The sequence below is a fragment of the Candoia aspera genome, chromosome 14 (assembly GCF_035149785.1).
Source record: "Candoia aspera isolate rCanAsp1 chromosome 14, rCanAsp1.hap2, whole genome shotgun sequence".
Classification (NCBI taxonomy): domain Eukaryota; kingdom Metazoa; phylum Chordata; class Lepidosauria; order Squamata; family Boidae; genus Candoia; species Candoia aspera.
The window spans coordinates 15384345-15404088 of NC_086166.1; the positions used below are offsets into that span (position 1 = coordinate 15384345).

Sequence of the window (19744 nt, forward strand, 5' to 3'; positions counted from 1 at the left end):
ACCCATGTTTTTCAAGCAGACGTTCACTTAAATGTTCTCCAGGGGTGGGGAGTGGAGATCCGAAGCAGGCCTTTTGCATCAATGAACTGAAATTGATCAGAAAAAAGGTGAAGAAATATTCAGAGCAGCGCTGAGCAAGATCAGTAATTTTCTGATATAAAGCAGAGAGATACTCCCCTAAACTGTTTGTCCTAAATACTACCACCAAAGCAGAGAAGATCTTAAACTAATCAGCTGCTGCCTTCTCGCACCTGATGTCTATATTCAGATGCGTTGGGGCTTCAAATGCCGTAATATATAGCCAACCCAGCCTTCCGAGTTGGAAGATCAAGTTCTGAAAGGTGCCAGACTGAGGAAGCACCACCCACAGGGTCACGCTGTTTGGGGAGATGGACCAGTTCCTGGTTCTTCTTCTGGTCGAATCTTTCTAAGGTCTTTGAGTACCCTACTCATGAATGGTAAAACATTCAATTTGTAAAGCAAGAGCTAAACATCCCCTTTCTTGCCAGCACAAGCCCTACAATCTTTCCAATTATTAATTTTTATACTTTGAAAAACATGTTTTTAAAAAAAAAAAAAAGGTTTAATCTGGCCACCTTTGGAACCCTGTTTTCAATGACACAATCTGCAGAAAACTCATCAGGCGTGGTCACTCTAGGTTGCTGAGCAAGATTGAGCAGTCCAGCCTCTTCAGTCAACATGGCTTCAGAACTCCCTCTAGGAGTTGATCACATGTCCCGACCACGTCTCATGTTTCGTGCCCGGAGCTAAGTGAGTGATGTTGACCTCTACAGCTTGCAGCTTCTCGTTCTTTGGTGGAATAGTGCACACCTTATAGGTGACCTCGTCACCAGCTACCGGGACATACTCTCCTTCAATACTGTAAGAAAAGAAAAGAGGACTGTAATACGCCAACGGAAGGGAGCAAGCAGGGCCACTGCCCGTTGTCCCGATCAACCACCTCCATCAAGTTTAGCTTCTTCTCATCCACCAGCCAATCCACACGGTGCTCCGGAAAACTAAGATCGATCTTCGGGTTCAGTCTGAACACCAGGATATGAAACGGCTCTGAGGCTGGATAAGGCCAAGAGTCCAATTGCTCCAAGGACAAGCAACTTGGTGTCCACAGAAGTTTTGGATTTGGGTTCCCAGCAGTGCCAGCCAGCATGGCTGATGACAAAGGAGTGTGGGAAACGCGGTCCAAACTTCTGGAGGACACCAAAGAGCCTATGCCTGATCCACTCAAATTCTCTGCCTTGCAGTGGTCAGCCAGGGTTATTCAGAAACATCACAGACACTGATAGGAGTGTGGTCACTTTGTTCACTGTGGCTTCCCAAGGCTGGCATTTAAAGCCCCCTGCATGTGCTTGGGGTAGGCGGAAATGGCCACCGAGCCCTCTTCCTGGCCATTTCCTGACCTCTTTCAAAACCATCTAAATTGGTACATTCCACTCTTGACCCTTGTAAGGGACAACTTCCTTTTATTGGTCCCCCCAATGATTTTCAAGGGATGAGCCCATTGTTCTAACACTGTAAGAGGGAAAACGTTTCTATCCACAAGTCCCATCATGTGCGCAGATTTATTTCTCTCTGTCTCCCTTTACTGCCTTTGATCTAAACTACAAAGCACCACTCTTTTTTTTCCACAGGGGAACTGCTCTGAACCTGCTTATTATTTTGACTGTGTTTTTTTCCCCCTTCCCTTGCATCTTTTGTTCTTTTCTTGAAGGAACAACCTAAATTATCCACCGTATTCCTTTTATGGGCACATGATAGATTTAGAGAAGGACAGTTTGTTTTCCATCCGTTTCCTGACTTCACCTTGGTTGAACTCTGTACTGAGCTCTTCGAAGTGATTTCAAGGCTGAATCCTGATTGTTCATCACCCACTCAGATTCCATCAATGAAAGGAAAACACGCTGAGTTTGGAGACCATCAACCCACCCCTCTGGTATCCCTGTACGGTTCCAACGACGGTGTCTCTGTTCTGAATTCTGCAAAAGCTAGAAAGCAAGATGACTCTACCCTGTCTCCAGAAGGAGCTTTGCTTACTCAGAAATATGGACGAAGATATCTGGTCCTCCATCACCAGGTGTGATGAAACCGTGGCCCTTGGATCGGCAGAAGCATTTACACACCCCATTGTAGGTGGGCCCTTCAGCGGCTCGTGTTGTCCTACAGAGGAAGACAAGGCTGTTCAGAAAATTGGGGAAGAGCATTCAGCCTGGGCTGGGGAGACCACACTTCCTTTAAAGGAGGCTCTAACACCATCTTTTTGTTCTAAGGTGGCAAGAGTCCCTACCAGTTCTGATCACAAAATGTCCCATTTTGCTGGTTTCTGCTCTCTAAAATTTAGCTTTAGCTTTAGCTTGGCATAAAAGCCATTCCCATTCATTGGGTTTCAAAAGGGCAGAAGCTGGCTTCCTAAGTACCTCAGGAATTGTGTCTAAAGTTAGCGTTAGGGTTAAGTATCTCACCCCTGTGCTTGAAAACGAGTAGGCAAAGCCAGCTGGTATCCCAGAAACCCGACGACCAACAGAGAGACAGGAATGGGGATCAGTGACTAGAAGGATAAGGAGTTCTGCAGGATTTAGCCAAGCGCAGAATTATACAAAGGGAGGAAGGATTCTAAAAATGGGCTGCAGAATCCAGATTTTCTATGCTGAAAAATAGAGAAGCTTGTTCCAGATAGGTTTAGATTTAAAGAGCTGTTGGGGTTTTGCTTCTGTTTTGCAAAGGCAGAGCACCGTCCCTTTTATAAGGGGCTTGCCTGGATGGCAGCGATAGAGGAGCAAAGCTATATTCCATCACAAACCAATTCACAGATTCTCAGGGTAGGGCAAGGCGGGCTTTGCATTAACCAAAGGAAAGGGCCCTCTGTCAGCCCTGCAAGGTAGGCAAGTCAGGAAAATCTAGGAGTTGCTAACAGTCTTGGAACATGCTTTAATGGAGTTAGGGCAGGGTTCTCCACCAGCGTGCCGTGGCAGCCTCGGGTTCCACGAAAGGTCACTAGGGGTTCCCTGGGAGATCACAATTTATTCAAAAAAATATTTCAAATTCAGGCAACTTCACATTAAAGAGGCAAGTTTCAGTCTTTATCTTTAGGTTAAGAACATTGTTAATGCTTATATACAGGCCCACCCATGAAACAAATACAATAATTTTGTAACATCTGGCCTATATTTGAGCTGAATTGCAGGGATTCCCCAAGGCCTGAAATATATTTCAGGGGTACCTCCAGGGTCAAAAGGTTGAGGAAGGCTGCGTTAGGGTATCGTAACCAAATCTTGAAAGCCTACACAGCCCCTCTCTACTTCAACTTATACCTAGCAAGATCAAGGCAGAGTTTTCCAGGCTTTCTTTCCCATGCTTTCTACCTTCCCAGGGCTCGAGTATCTTCCTTGTAACAGTTCAGCCTGCCTCTCCTCCTTTCCTCTCACATTTCTTCACACCATTTGAAAAGCCCTGTGGGAGCCCACTTTTAACCAGCCACAGCACCACACCCAGAAAAAGTGGTTTTAGCGTACATACAATTATTTTTTTAGATTTTTTATCCCGCCTTCATTATTTTTATAAATAAGGCAGTGAACATACCTGATACTCCTTCCTCCTATTTTCCCCACAACAACCCTGTGAGGTGGGTTGGGCTGAGAGAAAGGGACTGGCCCAAAGTCACCCAGCCGGCTTTCATGCCTAAGGAGGGACTAGAACTCTCAGTCTCCCGGTTTCTAGCCTGGTGCCTTGACCCCTAGACCAGCCTTTCTCAACTTTTTGACCCTGCAAGAGCCCTTGAAATATTTTTCAGGCCTTGGGGAACCCCTGCACACTCAGGCTCAAATATAGGCCACAAGTTACAAAATTATTATATTCGTTTCATGGGTAGGATTCTATATGTGCATTAACAGTGTTCTTAACCTAAAAATAAAAAATGAAACGTACCTCTTTAATGTGAAGTTGCCCAAATTCGAATTAATTTTTAAAATACATGGTGATCTCCCAGGGAATCCCTACTGACCTCTGGCGGAAACCTAGGGTGCCACGGAACCCTGGTTGAGAAACCTGTTCTAGACCAAACTGGGTCTTTTGCCGAAGTGGAGCCCTGACTGGGTGGAATCAGGCTCTCCCTGAAACTTACTGGAAGCCGAGTGATGCACCTTGGCCAACTGACCACCATCTACACACCCAAGGTAGGTGCTCCCTCTCCTGGGTCTGAAGCCAATCTAGAGCTTTCCCAGGAAGGCAATGTGGTGTCTCTGAGCACTGACCTCCCACAGATCCCTTTCCTGGCATGCAGCAAATTCTCTGTCCCATGTGCTATCATTCTTTAATGGTGCTTTTAACTAAAAATAGAATACAGTAAATTGGGAAGAAGCGATCTCCAGCTTATTTCCCAAGAAGGCTTCAGCGTCCCATAGGGCAAAAACATAATTGGGGAGGGAGGTAACAGTGAGCATCTTCAGGATGGGTTCTGCAGGTTTGCTATATTAAAAAGCGAGATAAATAATAAACAACCTAAAAAGACTAGATTTGTGAAAAGAAGATCCAAAATGCTTATATTGCAGGACAAAGTACTTCAAAAGCTACTCATTAGACCAACTTGAGCATAAAAATAGTACAGAAGGAGAAATGTGGAGAAAGACATGCAAATGTTCGTGCAATCTTTAAAAAAAAACCCCAAAATCTCAAATTAAATGTACAGACAGATAAACCAAGCATTAAGATCAGAAAACGAGCAAGGGAGGAAAACCAGAATCAATCGTCCCACCCATCCTTTGTCACTAACAACTGGCTGTTGACCCTGGTGGGTTTCTGTTTGACTCCCACCAAGTTCCATGTTCTACCTGAAATGTCTCAAACGTGGACCACAAACTTGGGCCCGCCTAGCTCAATGCAGCTGGAAGAGGAGGAATCAGAAGCTGGAAGGCATCTGTGGGCTCATCATTCAAGGGGAAACTTTTGCTGGTGAGCTCTTACATGCACCTGTTGCTACCCCTTGCTGAGAGTTCTGAGGTCCTCTCTCACCTTGACTTACTGGACCGAAGTGGTTCTGATGCCATGGAAGTGCCAGGGTGGTTGCACACCCTTCCTACCGACCAGGAGAGGGAGAAGCTGGAAACAGCTTGACTCCCATGTCCTTCCCCCTCCCTCCTGTCCACAACCTCCCTCCCTTGCACAACGTTTGAGCTTCTGGCCTGGATGCAATTGTGACACAACCACCTGTGGCTGAGTCATATGGGCTTCTCGCTTGGCCTGATGTCACAGTTACTGTTGGGTGCAAATCACCTTCAGAGCACAGGCAAATGAATCATAACTGTGTTGGTCCCAACTGGTTTAGGGGTAACAAGGTGACACCTTTCTTTGGACCAACCAAAATGGTGCAAAAGGGATTACAAGCTTGCAAGATCTCCAAACTGGTCATTAGGCAAGACGTTAAGAGAAGGAAGAAGCAAAACAGCTTTCAGAATTAACCCAGGTGTTTAAGCCGTGAGGTTTGCGGCAGTTAAAAACAATCCCAAGATGGAGGTTGTGGGCTGGCTGTAAAATCACTGCATTCACCATTGCTTTCAGCACACAACTCATCTTAACACTTAGGCTGTGTTCGGACAACAGACTCAACTAAGTCAGTTAATATTAAGTCTAGCATGTTGTGCAAATACCACCTCTAATTTGTTTCTTTGACTTGGGACTTGGTCACAGGTACAAATCCAGCTTGTCTGAACCAGACATCATTTGCATTCAGACAACACACCTGAAGAGAATAGAGTGGAGTTGGGTTATTTGCATTTCGGTTTATTTCATCATGTTAAATCATCATGTGGTTCAGGTGATGTGGACACAACCACTGTACCTTGTTAATCCAGATACAGAGTGTTCTTGTGAACCCAGCCTAAGTTTCCTTAACCAGGTGTCCTCCAGGTTTGTCAGATTTTGACTCCCCAAATTACTTCAACCTGCTTCCAAATGTGATCAGTCCACCTTGTAAGGGGACCCTATGTTTCTGCCCCCAACTCCTGCCAGACCAAACAGCTGAATAATCTATCAGCCCATTTCACAGATTGCTTTGGCACAAAACTGAGGCGGACCCTGACCCTGTGAAAAAGGCAGCATTAAATGCAAGGCCTACCCAAAGTAGTCCTGGAGCCTTCCAGCCGTGCGCATGGAAGAGACTGCACTCCCTGATCAATTTACTTATTTTAGGATCCGGTGGCACATTAGGGGTGATTAATGCATCTCAGTGAGCCTGCAGCTAGACGCCGTGTGCTGACCCTTGGCGATGCTGCAGCCACCACAAATGAGGCACATGCTTCTCCAGCTAGCTGCCAATGTGAGATTTGGAAGGGAAACAAGCTCACGGCCTGGACCAAAATGCAGCAGGAACAGAGAGGAAGGCTTGCCAGTCTCTAAAGGGCTGACTTCCTACATTCTGAAATTGTAGGAGGAGAACCGTGTCAGTCTCTGGTGGTCCAAATCAGGAGGAGTCTGGGTGCATCTTTTCCAACTGCAGGTGGTCCTTGCATAACAACCATTCATTCAGTGACTTTTCGAACTTACAATGGTGCCGAATGAGTGGTACTTATGACCAGTCCTCGTAATTACAACATTGCAGCATCCCGCAGTCACATTGTCACCATTTGTGACCTCCTTTGCCGGCTTCCGACAAGCAAAGTCAATGGTGAACCCAGCAGGAGGTTGCAAATGGCGACCATGTGACGTCCTCGCTTAACGACCCATGGTGATTTGCTTATCAACTGCAACTGGGACTGCCAGAATTTTGGTTGCTAAGCGACGCAGTCACATGACGTCGTGCTTTATGACAATGTCACTTAGCAATGGAAATTCTGATCCCAATTACCATTGTTAAGTGAGGACTACCTGTGACAAATTTTAGGAAAGTGCACGAGTGTTCTTCACATGCCACAACTAGCCTATACCAGGAAAAATTAACTTACTTCTTTTACGGCAAGTTAAGGGGCACTTGCTTAAGAATCCAACGTTCTTTCTCCCTTTCAGCCCATCCAATCTACTCCCCACCGACTCCCCAAGCCATCAGGTCTGCCAATTTCAACCACACCCATTCTGTGATGTCATATCCCCAACGGCCCACCTCCGAGGACCTCAGGTAGACACTGGATGGACCGCCCAGGCTGAAAAAGGGGGGGGTGTCCTCCTCCCCCCAAAAAACAAAATAATTTCATTAATCCATTTTCAAGCAGACATGCCTAAAAGAATATAAAATAAAAGTGGACAACTTACCATACACAAAAACAACAGGAAAGAACATTACACAAGAAAATGCATAAAACCAACAAAACTGTTAATTACAGTGACATCCGAAGTTCACCTGATTTTGTAAGTCTTTAAAGGGAAAAATCAGGCTTTCAATATTAACCAAGCCTGTCCATGAATCTTTTCCAAAGGGAGAGATAAGGTGATTAACCGAATATATAATATCCTCAAAAAAAAATGGCTAAATCACACATCTCTGAAGATCATTCCTTTATATTTGGAACTATAGTATTTTCCCATCTCCTAAGGATTATTCTTTTTGCTATTGTTAGAGCAAAAAGAATAATCCTTAGGAGATGGAAAAATCCATCTTTACTGCGAACGTGTTAAATTCCAAGTAGTCGGTACATAATTCAGGACAATATATATCTCTTTAAAGCCCAGTTTTCTCAGTAATCCTGTCAACATAGCGCGTAACTTTCCTCCAAAAGGTCTAAGGAAGAACAGGACCACAACAGATGAGTTAAACAGCCTTCCAGTTTCCTGCAATGCCAACACAAATAATCCTTAGTCCATCCTTTGTGAAACATTCTAGATGGTGTCCAGCTGATACGAAAAACGATATTTTGATGGATTAATTTCAACTTTAAATCATAGGCTATAAACTAAGTATTCTTAAAGTGCCCTCCCTCTGCTTAACGTATGCCGTATTTGCAGAGCCCTTCAACGGAAGAGCATCCGAGGTGGACTTCAGTTGTTAGGTGCCCCCTGAAACTGCTATTTTGAGATGAGGGAAGGACCCATTTTCTCATCCTCCCACCCATGATCCCACTGATTCGCCTCCATACTCACGCTGAAAACGTGCGGTTCCTCCGAGTCGGAACTGGACTTGGGATGAGATAACCTCTCATTGGGGAAGGAGAACGTTCCCTGGTCCGGCGGCCTTCTGGCAGATGGAGAGACCCCGGAGATGGGGAACGTTGGTGAGCTGAAGTCGACTCTGAAGTCATTTTGGACACCAACAGTGGAAAGCTGAAAAAAAGAAGACAACGCTTTAGGGCACCTGGATCTGCTCCATGAAGCACATCTCTCTTGTTGATGTTGCTTAGTCCCAGCAGGGCTTACATGGAATAAGACCACCAGAAGGAGCTTCCCCAGTGCTTCTCAATCTCAGCAACTTTAAGCTGTGTGGACTTCAACTCCCAGAATTCCATGCTGGCTGGGGAGTTCTGGGAGTTGAAGTCCACACATCTTGAAGTTGCTGAGGTTGAGAAACACTGAGCTACGTGTTCATTTCCTCCATGGTTGCAAAAGATGACAAGCCAAAAATGGAGGCTTCAGTCATATGATGGCAGGATACCCTTCAGCTGCTGAATTTGGGAAAGAAATCCAAGTTCCTCCAAAGAATCATCATGGAAGCATCATACTTCTTAGGCCCACCAGCAAAATTCCTCTGCAAAATACATGGACACCCTGTGGCATCACCACTGCTGGGGACCCCAACATCTCACTCTGAAGGGGAAAATCAATTTTTGCACTTGTTAAACAAAGGCCACACTATTCAGAAGTGTAACAAAAAGAAAAACAAGCTTTTGGCTCAAGGGGCACAATCCACACCCATGTTAAATCCTTACTCGTGCATGGGTCTCACTTTCCTAGCCACAGAAAATGTCCTTCTTGATCATGTCTGAGTCGAACCAGTGGCTTGAACATGGTCCAGAGTAAATAGCAGACAATGGCCAGGTCCCTTGCACTAACGCACCTCTGCAATAGCCTAAACCAAAAATAAAAATGGAAGCAGTCTGGTGCAAAGCCAAGCCACAGCTGCAGGCACTGCCTTGGTTCCCAGGAGTGTTTCGGGACACAAAAGGGTGCAGGGACTGCAGCCCAGCGTCTCTGGGGTTTTTTTATATATAAAAGTTTTATCAGTTTTTTTAAAAAGAAGATAAAAACTAACAAAAACAAAGTAAAGAAACAAAAGAAAGGAAAAAAGAGCAAGCAAGCAAGCGAAAGACAAAAGTGCAAAAAGAAAGATAAAAAGAAATAGAAAGAAGCCGCTTCTGCTTTCCTTTGCAGCAAATACAAGTATGATTACAAAACTCTCTCTCACTCTCTGGTTCCAAAAAAAAGAAGGCTCTCTTTTTTCTATTATCTAATGTTTTCTAATCACCAGAACCACAAATCAAAAGTTCATTTTTTTATGTTTCATGCAAAAAGTCTATAAGGGGTTTGCAGCCCAGTGTCTTTGGAGAGGAAGGCATCCATCTGCCCCAGGGAGAGTAGAAGCTAAAGGGGAGACGGCTCCGGGCTTCTCTGCTTCATTATTATTACTAGCCATTTTAAAAGGAAAAGGATGAAGAGGGAAAAAAAGAGAGTAAAACACATAATGAAGCAGCAAGACATTTACAAACATCATGAAGCTGAGCAAAATGGAATACAGGTAGTCCTCGCTTAACAACCACAACTGAGACCAGAATTTTGGTTGCTAAGCAAAGCAACCGAATCCAACCTGATTTTACAGCCTTTTTTGCGACGACCATTCAGTGAATCGCTGTGGTTGTTAACCGAACCACATGGTCATTAAGTGAATCATGTGGTACCCCATTGATTTTGCTTGCCAGAAGACAGTCGGGAAGGTTGAAAATGGCGATCACATGACCACGGGATGCTACGACGGTGACAAACGAACTGGTTGCCAAGCGCCCAAATCATGATCATGTGACCGCAGGGATGTTGCAACAGTTTTAAGTGTGAGCACTGGTTATAATTTGGTTTTTTCAACACCATGGTAAGTCTGAACCGTCAGTAAACAAATGGTCATTAAGTGAGGACTGCCTGCATATTCGACTCTATTTAAATCTGAATGTGTATTAGAATACATTTTTAATACTACGTGAATTTGGTTTTAAATAGCTAAGTCTCTTAGGTCATTTTAAAAACTGCAGGTTATTATGAAAATCAAATTAGTATCTACAACAGTGATCAACGCATGACGAAGCGTGAAATGAAGTAGGAACATTACAGTAATTCCTGTCTTGTGTCGAGATTCCTGTGGGCTGGAAGCAGTTTCATCAGATTCCCCTCTGCAGCTGTTTTGTGAACAGTCCGCAACCATTTTGTGAGGGGTCACAACATGCCCTCAAAATTCAAAGCAGCCCACTTCCGGACATTCGAACCACCACCTCAGTATTTCTGCAAGGTTTTCAACAGGGCATCTGTGGATGAGTGAAGCTCACACTGGGCCCATCGAGCTGGTTGTATTGCTGTCATTGATGATTGTCCTTTTCTAATTTTAATCCCATTTTGTCTGGTTGCAATGTCAGTGTCTTCAGAAATGGAGCAACACAGCCATAGAAGGAAATAAATCAATAGAACAAAAAAATCAAATCCACCCGGGGTCCAAATTGATCCACACCCAAGCACACACTGATAGCCTTTTAGGACAGTGGATCACACGGACCAAACTTAGGTTTATGGTACTATGCAAACCCTGAAAATTGGTTCACTGAGAAAACCATAGTTTAGCCAACCATGGGTTGCAGTGTTATGCAAGCCCATTCTTCAAAAACCAACACAGAGAGGTAAGAATTTTGCCAAGATTCTTATTTTGGGGGAAAAGCTGTTAAAAACTGAACATGAGTCAAGACAATCAGAAAATGTCAAATCTACACAAAAGAAAGTATTCCACCCTCTCTATTCTTCCCATTATACAGAAACCCATTAATGACGTAATGTTTTCCATGGCATTTCAGTAAATCAAATGAAAGGAAGGAGAGGCGTGTTGTCAGTATGAGAATTTTGCACTCTTCTTTCAAGAGTGAAAAAATGTAGACCCCATACTGGAGTCTTCAGTCTATCCAGAACAGTGTTTCTCAACCTGGGCCATTTTAAGATGTATGGACTTCAACTCCCAGAATTCCCCAGCCAGCCATGCTGGCTGGGGAATTCTGGGGGTTGAAGTCCACACATCTTAAAATGGCCCAGGTTGAGAAACACTGTTCCAGAGAATACAACTATGATACAGTCAATGTCCCCAAGGCCCCAGCTGCATTTTTCCCACTGCATTCCCCAGCTGCAGTGCATGACTGAAATGGAGATAAATGTTCCCTTCACATGAGAAGTTTGCAAACTTACAGAGAAGCCAACTGGCCTTACATGCCTGGCCAGGAGAAAACCAGTTTGATTCACTCTGTTCCCAGGGGCTCAAGGCATGCATGTGCTGACTCACCATTCCTCTTTCAACCTGGATATCCTAGGAGTGAGGACAGACCCCGCTGACAGCCATATGCCCCAATGGAAACCGCAATGGACCCTCCATATTCAGAAGCAGCGTATCGGAGGTTAAGGCTGGAAGGAATTGCCGCCCTCCCCTTCCTTCCCTCTTGAGTTTTCTCTGGCTGGTGGTTGGCTCAGAAACATTTGCAGATGAGAAGCCGGATGATGGTTGTGGAAACACAACGACAACAAAACAAACCATGTGCCACAGCAAGCTAATGACATCCCTACGGCTTTCTGGATCTCTGCAAACCCCAGGGGGAGAGGGAGGTGACAAGGGCAATGCACTGTCCTCGCTTCATTTTCCACCTCTCAACTATATTTTTGCCCTGCAGAACTGTTTACTCACAAGCCAGCTCAGCTAATTAACCCTGATTATTGAATTCTCTTGCAGGCTCCCCTGCTCCCACAAAGGAAAAACACAATTAAAACTCTTGCGGAAACAAAGCTTCCACTGGCCCATCTCTTCTTTCTAGGAAGCCTTTTCAACTAGCCTGTCATCTCAGGATTTCTTAGTGGTCTCCCATCCAAAAAGCAGGCCAGATTCTCTCCCAAATCAGCCATGATTCATTTTCACCACAGTTTGTTGAGCTTGACTTACAGATGACGTTAAGCCAGGAGACAGACATGAAATCCAACCGCAGGACTGGGATATCTTTCAGTGGCAAAGGGATATGCTTAACATGGGGGCGGGGGGGCAGAAAGAGACCAAATAATGGCGGGTGGGGGGGGAGAGAATGTCACACATGTAGCACGGAGAGTTGGGAGACAATTTGGGGATTTTTCTTTTTATTTTACGTTAACTGAGAAAAGCCTAAGACTGTGGTTCTTAAACTGGGTGTAATTTGGGCATATAATGGAGCCATTTATAATTGCTTATTCATGAGTCAAGGATCCAGTTTGGAACTGCCATTTCCAAGATGCTCGTGTAAAACAGAGGGGGTTTTTTTGTGAGGAGAATAGTGGAGACCAGGAAAAGGGGCAACTGGGTCAAACAGTTGAAGAACAATGACCTAGGTGAGTGTTTTTCCAACCTGGCAACTTTAAGATGTGTGGACTTCAACTCCCAGAATTCCCCAGGCTGTCTGGGGGATTCTGGGAGTTGAAGTCCACACATCTTAAAGTTGCCAAGTTGGAGAAACATTGATCTAGGGGATAAATCGGACTTTATTTTCTGCACCAGAAAACTACATCCCTTCAACCATTATGGGCAGAAGGGCACAAAAAAAGGCATCAAAGGCACAAGGTGTGCCCTACCAGATTAACTGCATTCACATGTTCTGTCAAGCAGTGATTTCTTCGAACCCTGATCTGTGGAATGGGGCTAAACTGCCATTCCCAACCGATGTTTTGGGCAAACGAAGCAAACGTGAACCCCCCTTTCTCCCTCCAAAGCTCGCCAGGCTGGTGGGAGGTCGGCTGGGAATTTGGACTGAGACCCAAGAGCACCAGGCGGGGAAGGGGGCAGTATCTAAAACATGGCAAAATGTGTTTAAAAGGCTCAGAAGGTTGAGCATCAGACCCAGGGCCGGACGCGTGGACCCTGCAGGCGCAGTTGGTTTTACTTGGCTCAGTGCCCTTGGCAACCCCCACCCCTGGGGCTCTGAGCAGCTTTTTCCGAGCCAAAGACCCGCTTGGTCTTTTCCGGCTGGGTGCCCAAAACAATAGGCGGGACAAAACCAAATAAAATGTCATTTACATTTTCGTTGCCATGAAACCGGAAGGCAGTTCCCGTATTTAACAGAACTGCTCTTCTGTTACCTTCAAAATGACACTGCGTGTAAGAAACAGGCGGTGGCCACCATCTTGACTTTTTTGACGATAGCTAGCCGGCAGACACCCCTGCAATTTGGTATCAGTTTTGGCCATGTTTAGGATAGGCCTGCGAGCCTTCTGGAGCCTCTGACTTTGCAAGCCCAGCAGGTTTTGCAAACCAGCGCAGTAAGGAAGGGCTGCTTTTCCTAGCGTGCATCGGCCTGCAAGAAAAAACTGCTCCTGTGTCATCTGCACGGCCTGCTGGGCTTCCATCCCATCTCCTTAAAATAACATTCCAGCTGCTACATCTCTTGAAACAGCCAAATGAAGGGGCGGAATGGTCAAAAGGGGCAGTACCATTTCAGACTGAAGGTGGATGCTGCTTTTGTTCTGAAATTTTTGCATCACGCACACATACCCCCCTCCCCCCGCCCCTGCACACACACAGCTCTTGCAAGTAAAACATTCTCAGAAAGAAAGCTCCTGCTTCTCCCTGCTGTGCTAGCTTTCTACTTGTGGGGAGATCCATCTCACTCTGCTGTTGGTGCTTAGCAGGTCCATAAAGATAACTGCTTTGAAAGGAGGATTCAGCCCAATTAGATTCCAGTCATCTCATTTTGGAAGCAGCCTGGCCGGTAGGCAAATCTGCATCTACTGCTCTTACAAACATTGAAGTAGAAAAGAAAAGGAGGTTGATATTTTACACCGTAAGAGGAAGAGGCGTGCCAGGAAGTAAATAAACAGTCCTGGGTTTGAGGCAGAGGGCATGCCTGGAGAAAACGGCCAGCCTGTTAAAACAGGGCAGCTGGTCTTTCCTTTCATGCTTTTTTTAAGAATCAAGCAGAATACAGGTAGTCCTCGCTTAACAACCATTCATTTAGTGACAGTTCAGACTTATGACGGTGCTAAAAAAACTGACTTATAACAGGTCCTCACAATTATGACCATTGCAGCGGCCCACGGTCACGTGATCGCCATTTTTTACCTTCCCAGCCGCTTTCTGGCAAGCAAAACCAATGGGGAACTGCATGATTCGCTTAACCACCATGTGGTTTGCTTAACGCCTCTGGTGATTTGCTTAATGACCACTGCAAAAAAAGGTTGTAAAATTGGGTTGGATTCGCTTAATGATGACTTCACTTAGCAACCAAAATTCTGGTCCCAATTGTGGTCGCTAAGGGAGGACTACTTGTAGGTGAAAGAATGGGCCTCTTTTGCAGAATCAGAAGAAGAGATGTGCATTGGCCTATAAACTTGCTTCCACCCACCCTATTTTAAGCAGAGAGCCTCCCCCCCCCCCCCCCGATCCTAGATCGCATTTGCACCTTTCAGGCCAGGATGCTGGCACAGAGCAGCAGCTGCCAACCGGAACCCGCCCTCCCCTCTTTCGCTGGTCCCAGGCCTTAATCTTCAGGGAGGCCCAGCCGCGAGGCCAGGAAAGGCCAGGTGCACCACTGCAAATCCCTGCGGGGTTCCCGGCAAGCCGTCTCTGAGCAACCGAGAGCAGAACTTTCTCGTGAAAATATTGACGGAGGCATAGCTGGCTTCCTCTCCTTCCAGGCTCAAATTTATGTTGCAATCTCCCCACCCCCACCCCGCAAACACTGGCAAAGGAAATTGCAGGGAAGTGGCACCAGAACTCAGCTTCTCAACCCCCCCAAGGAAACAGGCAGAGCAGGGAGGAGTCCCAAAACGGCAAGATGTCACCCCAGACGAAGTTTGGGGAAAGTCCCACTAGGGATTTTTCTAATACAAATGAGTACAGAAAAATGTATTAAGCATGTAAATCGTTTTTTTCTTTAACTTCAAAAATTCTCAGCCAGCAGCCTCTCGTGTCTCCCAGAAATTTTCCTTTCTATTGCCTAACCGTAAGAGCTAGAAGCGTGATTGCATGTTCAAAAGATAAAAGCAGAGATACTTGATTCCGCCTCCCTAATTGTGCAGGTTTATAATCATTGGAACGGGCCAGAAAGAAAAACAGTGGGTCTTAACTTATTTAATTAAATTGGGTGAACCCATAATTTGCACTTTGAAAAATAATTGCAACCAACTAAAGCCAACCATAAAATAATTATGAGCTTATATATGCTGCTTGCTGACACTGCCCAAGGTCTCTATTAAAAACAAAAAATCCAGAGTTTGGGTTAGGACAAACATGGCCCACATCTGAACAAAAATGTTGATCTTTCCATGGAAGTTCAAGAGTTTTGTTTAAATAAATAAAAATCTCGCAGCAGCAGCAGGGATCCATTACATGGAAGGGATACAATTCCGTTGTTAAATGATTCCACCTTCGACTTTATTTATCTGATGAACTCAAATAGCAGTCTATAATGCTGGGATCAATCTATCCCCTGAAGAGAGAAGAAAACAAGGCTGTCTTGTCTGTCTACCATTTACAGCAGCTTCAACCATCAATTTAAGCCAGGAATCGTGGCTTATTAAACCACAGTCTAAATGAGCTATCTTCTTGTGCTTGCTTTCTGTTAATTTCTCTCCTATCCAGGAGCAAAAAAAAAAAAAAAACACATCGGAGCCAGAACTGAACTGCAAAATTCACATGTTATACTAGTGCACAGTGTTTGGGGTGAAGGGTGACACATGGTTTATAAACCCTGATTTATGGCTCAGTGTGATGTGCAAACAATAGCTTGCTTAGCAAACCATGGTTTTGCCTTTTGCTCAAGTCCAGCGCTTTAACATCTACAACACATGGAAAAGTAGTGTGTGTGAGAGATACAACTATATAGATTAGATATAGATACAGATGATATATAGATTATATAAATATAGATAAACAGTACAGGAATATACATTAGATAGATAAGATATAGATATACAGATGATATAGATGATATAGATTAGATCAGTGTTTCTCAACCATGGCAACTTTAAGCTGTGTGGACTTCAACTCCCAGAATTCCCCAGCCAGCCATGGGTGGGTTAACAGGGTTCCAGCTTTGTCTTCCTTAGCCTTATCGGCCCACTTTTCAATTTTCCAGTTATTTCCCAACTGCCTTGGGTTCCCCCAGGCCAGGGCTGGGCAATCTGATCTCAGGCAAGACCAGACAACTCCAGATCTCCAGAAAAGATAGCTCAGATTCTGTCGGCTCCAGTCAGTTTTTTCCATCGCTGCCCAGAACGGCAGAACTGCCCCGAAAGGCTTGCTTTCTACCTGCAAGGAGAGGCAATTCCCAGCTCCACTGCTTTTTCAACAAAGAACGTCCAGGGCTGAACCCACAATGCACCTGCACCAATCTCTCACTTTGGTCCTCCCTCCATCGAAAACCCCTGGCATTGCTCCCTGTCTTCCAGGAGGAAGGTGCCATCAATGATTCATCAGCATTGAATCGAAGAAGCTATCGTGGGATTTTCCCCCTGACAATTAAGACATATTTAATTATACCACAGCTCATGCCAAATGCATCTTGATCCTCTTGTTAGAAACAATGTTCAACAATTCCACGTATACTGATCACTCGTTGATCCCACCTTTTATTTCATACCAGTAGCAATACGCTGACTCTTGTTTTAGGAAGCCAACCTGATCATAAATTTTGCATCTAATATCTTGTTTTGGCCTTGAGTTAATAAATAGGAAAGAAAGACAGGGAGTGAAATATAAAACACAGCAGCAAAAAAAAAAAAAAAAAAGAAAGAAAGAAAGGGGGGAAGAGAAAGTAGTACAATTTCCAGGACTTGATTACTGCAGTGGATTTCACCTGGGGCTCTCCTTGAAGACTATCCAGAACAGCATTTCTCAACCTTGGCAACTTTAAGATGTGTGGACTTCAACTCCCAGAATTCCCCAGCCAGCAAGGCTGACTGGGGAATTCTGGGAGTTGAAGTCCACACATTATAAAGTAGTCAAGGTTGAGAAACACTGCTGTATACTATAATATCATCTTTAGCACCTTAATCTATATGTACAACACTTCACAGTGCATGTCATCTTAGCCTCCTTTGCAAGTCTCTGGTGACAATAAACTCAAGATGAGAAACAAAAAATGTCCATAAGCTATCCTTAAATCCTTGGAAGGAAAGAAAGAATTACAGGCATACATTAAATGCAGTTTTTAAAAAACTGCTTCAAAGCTCATCTCACAAATCCCTGGCAAGCCATCTCTTCCGGCCCTCATACCTTTCTCCAGCTTGCAAGTGCCCACACTGGCCAACACCGCAGGCTTCTTGCAAACTCGATGAGGTTAGTGCCCCACCCAAGGCTCTTGTGGTAATGAGGAAAACCGCAGAGGTACCAAGGCTGTACCACGGGAAATAATCCAGAAAAAGCGCTCAGCCCATCTGCAGCTGCTTAAAGCAGCTACCTCTTTTCCTGCCAGAAAAGACAGGGCTGGTTTAAAGGGCAGCAAGCAGGGCTCCATGTCTGCTTCCACGTTTGGGAAGGCCCATTTTGTAACTGCATCCAAAGCATCAGGCGGCCCTCGTGGGCCCCATCCGACCTTCCTCGAAGGGAAACAGCGGGTGCCATAGACCGTAAGTGCTCAACGAGGCAGGCTGGCTTTTTTCAGCAGGTTCCCGCAAGGCAGAAGGACAGCCGATGGAGTCTCCCGACCTGTACCGTTTCGGGCAGGGGAAAGTTGAAGTCCGGCTGTTAAAGGAGCCGCCAACATAATACCAACGCCCAGCAATCTCTCGGGAGAAAGTCGGGGAGGAAGGGACAGGCGCGCCGTCGCCTTTCCTCTTCCTCCGACCGCGAAACAGCCCTCGCCCCTCCACCGGCGCCGCCTGCCAGCCACCCCCCACCCCGGAAAGGGGAGAGGAGAGGAGAGGAGAGGAAAGGGGGGGGGACTCTGCCCTTCAAAAAGCCCCCCGCGGGCAGGCTCCCCCCTTCCCTCCCCCGGTCTCCCGGCCACTCCGGAGGCGCCTGAACCGCTTCCGTTTAAGAGTTGGGGTTTTCTCTCTGGAAGTTTCCTCCCTGCGCACCGGATTTCCTCCCCAGAAGCCGCCCCCGCCTGTCGCTGACCCGGCGGTCCGGGCGGGGGGGGTCCGCCCGCCGGCTCCGAGCCGCGCCCGGGAGGAAGGCAGCGGGCGCTGCGAACAAGCCCGGGGATCGCGCCCGGCGCCGCTCGCAGCTGCGGGGCCGACGGCGGCTCTCCGGGCAAAGCAAGCCCCGCCGCCCCCCGGTTTGGCCGGTACGCGTGGCCTCTTCGCCCGCCCCGCGCTGGCCTTTGGCATCGGTCCTGTGCCTTGACACTTGCCATCTGCTACCGATAAGTAATAGTAATAGTAATAATAGTAATATTGCCATGTGGCACAGCTGATACGGTCCTGGGCTGCGCTGGGTTGACCAGCTTCAAGCCCACCTTTGCACCCGCAAACTCAGTGGGTGACTCCAGGCCGGTCGCTCTTCCTCGTGCCCACCTACCTACCTCACAGGGCTGTTGTGGCGGGCGCGGCCCTGGAGAGGGGGCTGCTACAAACGCCGCCTTCCCGAAAGCCTCGGGGAAGACTAGCCCTCTTCGGAGGAGCAGCCCTCGGGGCCCCGGTTTGCCAAGCGCTGGGCAGCTTCCCCAGCCCCGACCGGGCGCGGCCACCAAGTCCCGCCGCCGCCCTCGCGCCGCGCCGCTTCCCCCACGCCACGCGGCCCTCGGCCGGGGAGCCCCCGGGAGCCTCCCTTCCCCACGTCCTCTCCTCTCCCGGGGGGGCGGGCGGGGGAGGGAGGGAGGGAGGCAGCCGTGCCGGCCCAGCTGCCCCCTCCAGGAGAGGGAACCCGGGGGGCAGAGCCAGCGGGCGGCGGAGCGTCTCCCCTGCAAAGTGGGAAGGGGTCCCGCTGTCCCCCCGGAATTTCAACTCTCCCCCCCGCAGCGAACCGCCATGATCTCTGCGCCCCTCGCTTCTCTTCGTCCGTCTCGCCCGCCGCGAATCTCTTCAACTCGGGAACTGCGGTGGGTTTCTTCCCTCGCCCCCTCCCTTTTTTTCCCTTTTGCAAACTTTCTCCCCTTCCCCCGTTTCCTTGGTGCGCTCTCGCAAGTTTGCCTGGACACCGCCCCCCCCCCCCGTCGCAACCAGAAGGCTGAGGTTAAAAGTCCGTTCCAAGCCGAGCTTCCGAGCAAAGGAGCGCGCCCCTTTCCTCTCCCCCACCCGCCCTCTTTCCTCTAAAGCTGCACCCCGACATGACGTTCCCGGAGCAAGGAGCCCGGACAGCTCACCAAGTCCACGCCGAAGGGGCTCGGAGTTCGCCAAAAACAACGCCGTCTCCCTTCGCCGAGGCGGCGGCGGCGGCTCCGCCCTCGCCCTCCCCGTCCGAGGTCCGCCCCCCGCCGGGGGGTGGAACTTGCAGGGAAAGACCGGCCCAGCTTGCAGACCCGAGCTCGGCCGGCAGAGGGCGCGTGGCGCTTGCGGGCGGCTCAGCCCCGAGGACGTTGCAGGCGCCAAAACAAAGTGGCTGCGGGTTCCGTTACCCGAGGGAGGAAGGGTTTGGAAGCAAAGCATACGAGGATAGGAAAACAGTGAGGTTAAAAGTGCC

General features: G+C 47.3%; 1 protein-coding gene across 1 annotated transcript; it reads right to left on the reverse strand.

Moving 5' to 3' along the window:
- Window positions 1-569: 569 nt before the first annotated feature.
- Window positions 570-19447, reverse strand: CARHSP1 (calcium regulated heat stable protein 1). The gene is made up of 4 exons (XM_063314599.1): window positions 19428-19447; window positions 8080-8259; window positions 2053-2175; window positions 570-880 (listed from the first exon to the last, which is right to left on the reverse strand). Exons 2-4 carry the CDS (start codon window positions 8235-8237, stop codon window positions 718-720), a joined length of 444 nt encoding a protein of 147 aa, XP_063170669.1. The 5' UTR covers window positions 8238-8259; window positions 19428-19447; the 3' UTR covers window positions 570-717.
- Between the last annotated feature and the right edge of the window lie 297 nt (window positions 19448-19744).